This window comes from Antennarius striatus, chromosome 20 (genome assembly GCF_040054535.1).
Source record: "Antennarius striatus isolate MH-2024 chromosome 20, ASM4005453v1, whole genome shotgun sequence".
Taxonomy (NCBI): Eukaryota; Metazoa; Chordata; class Actinopteri; order Lophiiformes; family Antennariidae; genus Antennarius; species Antennarius striatus.
Genome location: NC_090795.1, coordinates 15,705,586 through 15,717,635, shown reverse-complemented (window position 1 = coordinate 15,717,635; position 12,050 = coordinate 15,705,586). Strand labels below are relative to the sequence as shown.

The 12,050-nt window shown below is 39.9% G+C and overlaps 1 protein-coding gene across 1 annotated transcript; it reads right to left on the bottom strand.

The window, feature by feature from the left end:
* Window positions 1-4,117: 4,117 nt before the first annotated feature.
* Window positions 4,118-10,857, bottom strand: LOC137587863 (uncharacterized). Its single transcript, XM_068304529.1, has 5 exons — window positions 10,715-10,857; window positions 8,090-8,198; window positions 5,330-5,449; window positions 4,899-4,977; window positions 4,118-4,350 (listed from the first exon to the last, which is right to left on the bottom strand). Exons 1-5 carry the CDS (start codon window positions 10,810-10,812, stop codon window positions 4,259-4,261), a joined length of 498 nt encoding a protein of 165 aa, XP_068160630.1. The 5' UTR covers window positions 10,813-10,857; the 3' UTR covers window positions 4,118-4,258.
* Window positions 10,858-12,050: the final 1,193 nt, after the last annotated feature.

The following is a 12,050-nucleotide window of genomic DNA, read 5'->3' as shown; positions in this document are numbered from 1 at the left end:
ACTTTCATATGCTAACTTATGTGGAACAGGGATCTACACATAATTTTACTATTATTAATGTTTTCGAGGAGTGACAGCTGCCGAATAAAACTTTTCTTCCTTTACTCTTTCATTAATGTTCTGGTTCTATGCAGAACCATATGTTTTGCATAGAACGTATGGTTATATTGAAATGTTCTATACAGATGTACTACGACTGGACTAGAATATTATATATTGTGTATATATATATATATATATATATATATATATATATATATATATATATACACACACACACACACAATATATAAGTGTTAAAGAGCAGTTGGACAGGTGTAACTAATAAAGTGGCCGGTGAGTGTATAATACTAGATGTAATCAAATTAATTAGACCACGGCGACATCTGCTCACAATCAATACATAAATACACAACTGCTATGTGTCTATCTATCTATCTATCTATCTATCTATCTATCTATCTATCTATCTATCTATCTATCTATCTATCTATCTATCTATCTATCTATCTATGTCTAATTTAAAGTATGTGTCATGCATTTAATGATGGCATTATGTGCAATGCACCATTCTTCTCTGACCCCTCCAAAACTTTTAAAACAAAAGCCAGAGACAGCATAGTCACACAAAAACATTACCATGCAAGCCAAGGTGCTACATATCATTTACATAATCATGTGTGTACATTTATTCTGCAGAGACAAGGGGTTGACCCACTAACCGTGTACCAGCTGGATGACTGCTCTATATCCTGTGACAAGGCTAGGGAACACCATCCACCATTTTTACAATTGCCTGAGAGCACAGCTTAACAAAAAATATGTGATCTGTTTTCCCTGAGAGATATAAGACATATACTAGGAGAGCTAGTTTTACATATATATATTACATATACATATATATACAACAACAGGGGTGTCACAGTATTAAATATAGTAATACATATATATATATATATATATAATGCACAGCTCACACACGCACAGAACAACTCAGGACAGCAACACAGCAGTAACAACACACGGGATATCACACTACATCCATCCATCTTGTAATCACCGCTTTATCTGCCATAGTGGGTCACGGGGGGCTGGAGCATATCTCACCTGGCTTGAGGAGTGAGGTGGGGCAAACTCCGGGCATAAAATAAAATTCAATATACGGTAAATGTATTGACATTTACCGTATACTGAGACTGTGTGAGCAGTGCGCAATGGTACGACGTGTGCATTGAAGTCCCCCAGGAGAACAATGGAGTCCCCTGCAGGGATCCCTTCAAGGACCTCATTTAGGGACCCCAAGAAGGCCGAATACTCTGAACTGATATTTGGTGCATATGCACAAATAACAGTCAGAGTTTCCCCCCCCACAGCCTTAAAGCGTAGGGAAGCGACCCTCTCATCCATGGGTAAACTCCAATACAGCGGCGCTCAGCCGGGGGCTTGTGAGTATCCCCACACCCGCCCTGCGCCTCTCGCCTGACGCAACTCCAGAGTAAAACAAGGTCCAACCCCTAACCAGGAGTTTGGATCCAGAACCGAGGCTATGCGTGGAGGTAAGCCACACCAGATCCAACTGGTAACACCACCTCCAACACAAGCTTCGGCTCCTTCCCCGCCAGTGATGTGACATTCCACATCCCCAAAGCCAACTTCTGCCGCCCGGGTCTGGTCCGTCGTGACCCCCTGTCGTCATTGCCACTCATATGGCAGTGCACCCGACCCCATCGGTCTGCACTGCGGGTGGTGGGTCCACAGGGGTGGGAAGAATCCACGTTGCCTTTTCGGGCTGAAGGAACCACCAGTTTATGGAGCCGGACTGGATGTCTGCATTGTGGCATCACCTGGGCTGTTGACAACGCTGTGCAGAGCCAGGACCCTGACCCTCCAACAGCTAGTGGACAATGCTGGGCCAGTGTCAGCAGACCCCCAGGCTGTGGGCTCCCTGCTGAACATCCAATCCACCAGGGTGGCTCAGAGGGTGCTACAACTGCGTAGGCAAAGACTCTCTGGGAGGGAGAGAGGCCTCTTCCTGAAATACAGTAAAGGAACCGTGCCGGACAACAGGGATCCTTTCCCAGAGGTCCACATCAGTCCCCTGCCTGGAGAGCTGGGCAGTCCTCCCTTCAGGAAGTCAGTGTGCACACAGCCAACAAAAAAATATTTTACAAAAACTGTGTGAAAGTGATTAACTGGAGAGGACTGTGTGACAGAGCACCCACTGCCTGGACCAGCAGGATGATAGGATATGGACCGGATCCACAATGGAGACTTTTGTACAAACCTCCAGCAGCCGATCTCCAGTGGAGAATTTTACACGGTGCCATTAGTTCCAATGCTTTCATCCATTTTTAACCCTGCTGTGTCGGACCAGTGTCCCTTCTGTCCCCGTCGTGAGACAGTCTTTTGTGTTTTCAGTGAGTGTAATAGACTTGCAGTGCTATTTACTCTTTTAACAAATGTTTTTATTTTGTTGAGTGAAAATTTTAATATCATACATTGAGTTTATGGTGTTGGGTATAACAAAGCAAATCAAAATAAGTAGCAATTTTTAAATTTAATTTCTGCTGAAGCGAAAATGATAACTTATGTAAAGCAGTAAATTTATGTCCACCTGTACCTCCATTGGACCTCAGTGGGGACGAGATCCCTAATCCCAGGTTCTCATCTGACTTTCAAGGCTAGGATTTCCTCCTTGGACTACATCAGCACAGTACTATCCATCATGAAAAAAGTTAAGAAGACGCAAAAAAAATAAAACAAATTAAAACAGAACAATCACACAGACCAGAAGAAAACCTGCGGCTCACTTGCGCATGTGCAGAAGAAATTAAATGCAGTTTAGATATTGTAAATGTCCAGGGATTCGCTGACAAAACCTACCAACATTGAGTTGTAAATTTAACAACATAGTAATGAACTGTACATTTATTTGAAGCAATATATTGTAACTTTAAAACAGGATAAGATGCTCCTGAGTGTTAAAGCATGATGTGATGGATGACAAAGCCCTACAGTGCATATTGCTTCCTTAATGAAAGCTGCCCTGCAATTCACATCCTGCTAACAGTGGTTATTTCTCTGTGTGGCTCCCTCCTCCCTCCTTAATTCGCAATCATTTTCAAGGGTGAAAACTGGTTTAGGTGTCAGAAAGAATGATGCTCCTCCTTCACACCAGGTGGCTCTCTGTTGGATTTTGATGTTTTCATTTTTCACACACACAAACACACACACACATGCACGCACGCTCACACACACACACACACACACACACACACACACACACACACACACACACACACACACACACACACACACACACACACACACACACACACACACACACACACACACACACACACACACACACACACCTCAAAGGCCATGAACCAATAAGAAAAGACACAAAACATCAAACTTTTATATCCTATCTGATCCCCAAATTAGTATTTTGTCATATTTATGCCACATGTTTCTTTTATAGTGGTTTAGTGTATTATGAAAATGACAGAAATTCATGTTGACTAAAACAAGACATACTGTAAATGTGGATTTATCAGAGGAATTGGTTCATGGTTTTCCAAGAATTTGAGGGAGGTAGCCAGAATCATCCGCATATTTTGGAAGTAGAAGTGTAATTTTATTTTATACATACCTAAATCAAACTAAAACTGACACTGCCATAATTTTTTTTGCATTTGGAATTATTTTGCCATTGTTAATGGAAGTGATTGTCATTTTGATTATACGGGAAAAGTGACTGCTTGACCGAACAATAATGTGCAGTAGAAATACATCTCCAAAATCATTGGAGTTTGCTAATAATATCCACTTTTTTTTTTTTGTAAAACTGACAATATCCTAGTGTATAAACTAGACTGGTGCAGAAAATATATTTATTTTTCAATCAGTTTAATACTTTTATATTTTTAGTTTGTCTTTGTTTCCACAAAAAAAATGAGTAAAAAAATAAAATAATAACAATAATGTACTTTCTAGACCTTTAACAGGAAAGTTCTTTTCTGCTAGTTTCTTCTCTTGGCCATGACATTTGTGTATTAATCACACTTAGATGGAGTGTATTAAAGACATATTTTAAGGGACGATCAGTTGTCATGTTGATTTTTATTACAGTCTGCTTTCACAATAGATGAATAGTCATTCAAAAAAAAAGAAAGAAAGCACATTTTAGAAATGGCACATGGTTTATATGTGGCATGTTGTGATTACATGTGGTAATTTCTTTTCAATGCACAGATCAGTAGATGGTGCAGTTGGCTGAAGAGCGTTGTGTACACAAGAAATCACTGGTGACCTCTCTATAACCTCTGGCTTCAGTGAGACCACTTCCTGTTAAAAAATGACAGGGCAAACAGGCATAAAGCAGAGTTCTCTTCAGAGTGAAGAGCAGTCACTACACAGCTAGAACTACACAGTAACGTCATAATGCAGATTGAATTGTCGTGGAATATTTTAAACTGCTGCCTCATCAATCTGCTAAAGTGAGTTAATATCATTAATAGATTTAGTACATGTTGTATAAATTCCTTAATGAGAAATAGCTGCACATTTACTATATTCTCATGTTTGTCAGATGGTGTTTGAGAAAACCACTCAAATAAAATGTCCAAAAAATTATATGGAGGAAGACAATATGATATCTCACTGCTGCCACTCCACTAATTAAGGGAAATACAGGTATTTGAGATCATTAATACCACCAACACTACTAACTTAACCAACATGAAACAGATTCTGATGTACTTTTTCATGGTCAAGTGAATTATGTTGCATTGAGCTGCATTATAAGGGTCAAACTTTAAAATTTGAAAAAAACATTCACATGAATTGAATGGTTAGTAAATAAATTCATCAGTGTGCTGTTTTTTCGATCTTACCTTCCAGGAGGTTATACAGGTTGCAATAGTTGGTGCCGTGGTCTTTGATGGCGTACCAGGTCTCAGAGACTGACATGGCCTAGAGATGAAGTTACAGCAGCAAGTGAGAAAGAAGTAACAAAGAAAATGTGCATTATATATATATATATATGTGTGTGTGTGTGTGTGTGTGTGTGTGTGTGTGTGTGTGTGTGTGTGTGTGTGTGTGTGTTATACAACACACATATATCCATCCATCCACCCATTCCAGCAAAATGTGTTATTATACACAATTATGTTATGAAAGCTTAAAAAATGCAGAAGCAGCATGACAGAAATGCAGACCAGATTATGTAAATTAACAGATTAGAACAACATGCATAGCAGAGCGATTTACACTGTGAGGAGATTTGCAAGAGTTTATCAGAAAAGGAATTAGAGTACAAACTTACTGAAACATGACAGTAGGTGAAGAAGAGATGGGAGACCAGCCGGAAGTTGATGTCAGCCACAGACCTGTCAATGGGATTTGTGTGTTTGGCAGTTATAAAATGGACAGAGGCAGACTGGAGCTACAGAGAGAAGAAATTACACATGAGTAAAATCCAATCATATAAAATTGTCTGTGCATGTAAGGAGAGAAGTATTCCTTGGTTTAGGTGAAAAAAATAAATCATTCAGCAGGGACATTCAGTAGGGACATTCCTAGAATCAGACGTCATTGCAGAGAATCAACACATAGCAGAAAACTGTGCTGTCATCATTCTAGAACAGAAAACATTACTCATTTCATAATTTTTCATCCTCATCATTTGTGTAGGAAGCTAGGACCAATCTCTAGGCTGTACCCGCAGTTGTAATTAAAGCAAAGGAGCAATGACCACAAGCCAATGAGTGGAAATGAACTGCTGGGTGTGTTCTGTTTTTTTTTTAATGAATAATTATTTACCTTTATATATTTACAGTGTGCCCTCACGCATTCGTGCATTAAAACTCGCAACTCCACCTCATCGTGGACTTGTGGTAGGCAGTTATATAATACCGTAGGCACATTCTATTGGCTGATGGCATCCGGAAGTGCACTCCGTTCTGTCAATCTCAGAATTTTGTGAGACACAAAAGTGCTTTAAACAGTCTATCAGAGTGTGGGAAAAGGTAATACAGATAGAAGGTGGTTTAATTAGTATGGGGAGGGCTCATAAACGTTTAAATCACCGTAAATAATAAGATAAATAGACCATGATCTCAATTGGGGATTCGTTAATCGCGTGTGGTCCCTGGAACTTACTAACCGCAAAGAATGAGGCCGCACTGTATATAGGATTTAAGTAGACACAGACAAAACAATACAATATGATGTAAATGTTGACAAAACGTCCTCTGGGTCCAGATCAGAGGACCTTATTTGAAGTCACCAAGAAGATTCTATTAGAAAATCAGCCAGACAATAGCTGTTCTTACTCTGACAATCCTAGAGGCCAACTACAAGCCAATTGCCCAAGTTAACATCAAGTGCGGCATATACCAAGGGGATGCACTATCACCACTGCTGTTCTGTGTAGGCCTAAACCCCTCAGTCACATCATCACAAAGAGGAGTTACGGAAACTGATTCCGAAGCGGGGCAACAATTAGCCACCTTGTCTATATGGATGACATCAAGCTATATGCCAGGAATGAGCGAGAAACTGATTCACTGATCCACACCACCAGGATCTACAGCGATGACATAGGGATGTCATTCGGTTTAGACAAATGTGGCCGGGTGGTATCAAGGATAAGCAAAATGATCAGAACTGAATGGGTTAATGGCAATCATGAGGTGGCCGCAGGGATGTCATCCACAGCCAAACACCTCCAGAGAGTAAGACAAGTCCTGAGAAGTCAGCTGAATGGCAAGAACAAGGTCTGAGTCATCAACATGTATTTACTGCCAGTCGTCAGATACCCCGCCGGGATCATAGGTTGGCCAAGGAAGGAGATAAAAGCCACAGATATCAAGACTAGAAAGCTCCTCACCATGCATGGAGGGTTTAACCCCAAGTCCAGCATCCTGAGGCTGTACACTAAGCGGAAAGAGGGAGGCCGAGGACTAGTGAGCATCAGGGCCACTGTCCAGGATGAAACGTCAAAAAACCTAGAGTACATCAGGAAGATGGCCCCAACAGATGAACTGCTCAGTGAATGCCTTAGACAGCAGAAACCTGATGAGAGAGAGGAGGAGGAAACAACATGGAGGGACAAGCCCCTACATGGCATGTACCACCGTCAGATAGAGGAATATGCTGCCATCAAGAAGACCCACCTATGGCTGGACGAAGCTGGACTGACAGACAGCACAGAGGCACTGATCATAGCAGCACAAGAACAGGCCCTAAGTACAAGAGCAATAGAGGCCAATATCTATCACAGTAGATCTGACCCAAGGTGCAGGCTATGTAAAGAAGCCCCAGAGACAGTCCAGCTTGTGGTAGCAGGGTGTAAGATGCTAGCTGGGCAAGCATACATGGAGAGGCTCAACCAAGTAGCTGTGATAGTGTACAGGAACATCTGTACCCAGTATGGACTAGAAGTATCCAAATCCCATCGCACCAAAGGTGGTTGAGAATAACAAGGCTAAAATCCTGTGGGACTTCAGTTTCCAGACTGACAAACAGCTACTGGCCAACCAACCAGACATAGTGGTGATGGACAAAGAGCAGAAGAGAACAGTGTTGATAGATGTGGTACCAGCTGACACCAACATTAGTATATCTTCACTTATGTTTCATTTGCTGCATTTATTTTTTCACGGTAAATATTTTTTTCCACTTGATGGTTAAAACCTGTGCTGGAACTGCTACATAAAGAGCGTTTCTGGACAGGCATGAACAAGATTAGTATATAAAATTATTGCATTAAGGAGATTCTGAGATCTAATGACAAAATTCAACTTTGAATGGCACTGTAGAAAAAGTCAGATGATCATCTGTAATGATTCACAATCAGTAATTAATCTGAGTAACATATTTTACAGCATTGCCTATATGAAGCATTTTACTGTAGGCCACATTAGTGGATTGGCTGTCACTGCCTCTCACATCCAAATGCGCTGAAAACCAAAAGGCTGTAAAACATAATCATTATAATGTCATTTTAGACATGTAAGACGTTTTAGGTAAACTGTTGTCAGTCTATTGGATTAAACTATGTGACTGCTAGATGAAAAATCACCTTGTACAAGCACCTCTGGCCCCCCATGGTACAGCCAGCCATGGTTCTCCACTTCTTTATTTGTGAGACCAGGGATTCATAAACCACTTTGCACGTTATCCCAAAGTACCTGTGAGAGGAGAACAAGTACTGATTGGCTTGCATGTTCGTTCATAAATAGGAAAGAGGACAGGGTTCGGGACAGAGTTAGAAAATAATGAAATGTTCATATTGTTCACATAAAAAGTTTTCCCTAAATTATCTTTGAATACATACAAGTCTTTTCAGTTACACTGGAAAATGAAGACCATAACCACACAATACTAATACAATAGGATTTAAGTTAACCTCATAAAAGTTCAGAATGCCCTGCTTATGCTGTAATGCATCAGGGAGGACCTGACTTTAATCTTTCAATGAACTGGAGACAATTTATTCTTTTCTCAAACTGCTGATAAATACCTCATTACATAGTTTGGCTTCAAATGCCTTTTTTCCCCACATTTACAGTTAACTCATACCCTCTTCTTCATTGACATCTACTGGACAAACTATTGAATTGCATTATCCAGCCATATAGGGCATATTTAGCCTCTGTAGGTCTGGACCGTCATTGCACAGTTTTGGTTTTAAATGTTTGTTATGCTGTAACAAGTAATAGTGATAAGTTACAGGGCTTTATTTGGCAAAAATGAAGTCACTCTAAATAAAGTTATCAGACTAATAATATGACAAAGCTTATTTATTAATTTGTTAATCAATTTGTTAGTTTTTTTCAGTCGCTAGCAAGCGCTCACCCATACTTCAAATACTTTTTCTAAACTCTTAACACAGACTCACACCTAGAAAGCACAATAGACCAAATGGTTAATTTTCTTCTCAAAAACACATTTTGTTAAATAAACTAACTCTTCATTTCAAAATAGAATACATCTTTTTCTGTACACACACTTTACCAACACACTGGATATTCGACTCAAAATGAAATTACTGTGTCAAAAAATAATGCTTGTTTTTACTTCATAAGGTACATGCAGTCAATCAAAGTACACTTGGTTTCAAAATACTGGGTATTCTTGACATTATAAAAATTGCATAGACTTTTATATTTCAGTTTTACTGGTATTTGCCTGCAAAATTTACACAAATTTTCTTGGTTGGGAACTTTATGTCCACATGCAATGTTCACATTCAAAAGCATTCCAGTAAAGAGCAAATCAGCTTCTTTCCTTTACAGTTTATTACATGAGGTACAGTAAAAATACTGTTTACAATAGGATGGAACACAAAAAGATTACAGTGAAAAAAAAGGCATGAAACACACAAGAGCATTCTGAACAAAAAAAACCCAAACAACAACAGCAAAAAGACCAGAAAAAAAAAAGGGGGGGGGGACTGACGTAAAAAAAAACAAAATTACTGTCTCTAATCTCTACGATCTCTGATATCATCCGAGGCGATGCTCCTGGGATAGAACCGATTGGTATGCCAGATCCACCCTTGGCAATGATCAGCTGTGTGTCAATTGGGGGGCAGTGACTCAGCGGTAGAGCGGGTCGTCCAATGTTACAAGATTGGCGGTTTGATTCCCGCTCCCACCCAAAAATACCTGGAGTGTGAGCTGACAGTGGGAGGTGTCAGCTCACCTCCGGAGCACTGCCGGCACGCCCTTGAGCAAGGCGCCGTCCCACTTACAAGTTGCTCATTTTGGCGCACCATAAAGGAGCTGCCTGCCACTCTAAACCCCTTGCATGGGTACAGGACCCCTGTGTGTGTGAGTGTGTGTTCAGGGCCAGTACACACTAATATATGCACGTATAAATTACTAGAGTGTGCCACTAATCTCCCGTTCAGGATTGAGTATATAAAATTAAAAAAATCTTAAATTAAAAAAAAAATCAATTGTTTATCAGCTGTGATATATTGTTTTTGAACAGATATCATTGCAGAAGCAGAGGTTTTTATACTGTATCTAAGGTTTGGAATATTGTTGTTGTTATTGTGGGATGTTGTGTGTTAACATTTGTAAATAATTTAAAAAAAACAATCTATAATTTTGTTGGGAGGTATAGCCTGTCTGTTCAGAAAATGAAAGCGTTGTGGAAATATGTTCACTGACTGCATATTGAATGAAAACAACATGAAATGTGTGAATGGTACGGCCACAAAAGACCGCTGCTGGGCTAATTGTGTTAGAGTTTTATGTGACTACTGTTTGGACAAACGCTTGTTAGCGACTGAAAAAAGCTGTAATCACACACACACACACACACACACACACACACACACACACACACACACACACACACACACACACACACACACACACACACACAACCCTGAACTGCTGAAGTAGAATAATGAATATAGCCCCCCTTATTAAACTAATACAATGAGCATTTGAGAAAAATAATTAATAATTAACAAACAGTATAGGGTTACCGTCGTCATTAGGGTTTGTATTGAAATGATTTGCACATACATATGATAAATATATTACAGATACCTGACACACTGTTTGTAAGAACAATATAATTGTTAGGCGTTTTCTTAGACGGACAGTAGGTGCAGAATTTTTCAGTATTAAAGGAAAACATCAGTTTATGTCACATCTTATATATATAGAGAAAATATAATGAAACATACCATTCCACTTTGCACTGAGCATGGAGAGGCCCAGCAGAGCAGTACCCAGAGGTCCCAAACGCCAAGAGAAAGGCAATAAACAAATGGACTGGATGCATTGCTGCTGCTAAAAAGCCTGGACACACTGCTGGACTTGAACTCACACTCGCAACAGAGCATGTATAGCTGAGTGTTACGTAAGAAGAAAAAATCACAAGACAATCATGTGCTTTTCTGAAAAGGAAACAGCCTAAATTTAATTTGAAGATGAAACAAAAAAGAAAACCAGCAAAGATGGTGGGCAGAATGTGACAGAGCAGGACAGACTAACGCTGTGTTCTTGCTCACTGTAAAAGCATTTCTAAATGAAAGGAAACTGATGAAAAACTATACTTTGTTTTACAAATGTATGTAAAATTACAGCAATTAATTTATTTAAATACATAAGTTCAATCAATCAATCAACTTTTATTTATATAGCGCTTAATCACAAATGAAGACATTTCAAAGCGCTTCACAGATAGAAAGCCAACAATGCTTTCTTTTGTTATGTCGGAATTAATGTTCATGCTAAAAATGATCTGTGTGTAGCAGGAAACAGGAAATATTATTTCGAGTTGAGTACACCACCACTAGGCTACCACGCTGCCCATCTCTGGGGGCATGTACTTTATAGATTTATACATGTGTATAATGTCAAGATCTACTTAACAAAACTAAGAGGGAGTCAGCCATTTTGATTTTAGCACTAATTTTAGCTAATACTGCCACCTTGTTATAATGCTCATTCAAATGTCTCTTCTTTTGTCCCTTTTTTTCCTGCCCCTCTTTGCTCCTATTACCACCCTTATTTGCTCTGCAAAACAGTACAGACCTATTAATTTCAAGTTATTTTAATTATAATTACTAATATCATTCATTCATTCATTCATTCATCTTTATTGCCCACTTCTTCTGCCATCACAGGTCGCAGGGATTGCTGGTTGTGGAGTTGCTGAGGCAGGGGACAGTCCGGACACAACGCCAGTGCATTGTGGAGCCAAATATAGACAGACAATCACTCACACACTCACACACACACACACACACACACACACACACACACACACACACACACACACACACACACACACACACACACACACACACACACACACACACAAAAACCTCACACCTGCAGACAATTTGAGACCAGTCAATTCACCTGAAGTGCATATCTTGGAGGTGGGAGGAAGCCAGAGAACTTGGAGAGAACCCACGCAGAACATGCAGAATATCCCAACACTGCCTTGCTATGCAGCGACAGCGCTACCCCCTGTGCCACCTTACTAATATCAGTAATACAGGCTAAGCAATG

Bases quoted from the DNA above. Each gene is read 5' to 3' on its own strand.
- LOC137587863 (XM_068304529.1), bottom strand. From the start codon at position 10,812: ATGCATCCAGTCCATTTGTTTATTGCCTTTCTCTTGGCGTTTGGGACC. The intron at 8,199-10,714 runs GTATGTTTCATT...CTCCTCTCACAG, and splicing joins GCTCAGTGCAAAGTGGAATG to GTACTTTGGGATAACGTGCA. The intron at 4,978-5,329 runs GTAAGTTTGTAC...CTTCATCTCTAG, and splicing joins TCACCTACTGTCATGTTTCA to GCCATGTCAGTCTCTGAGAC.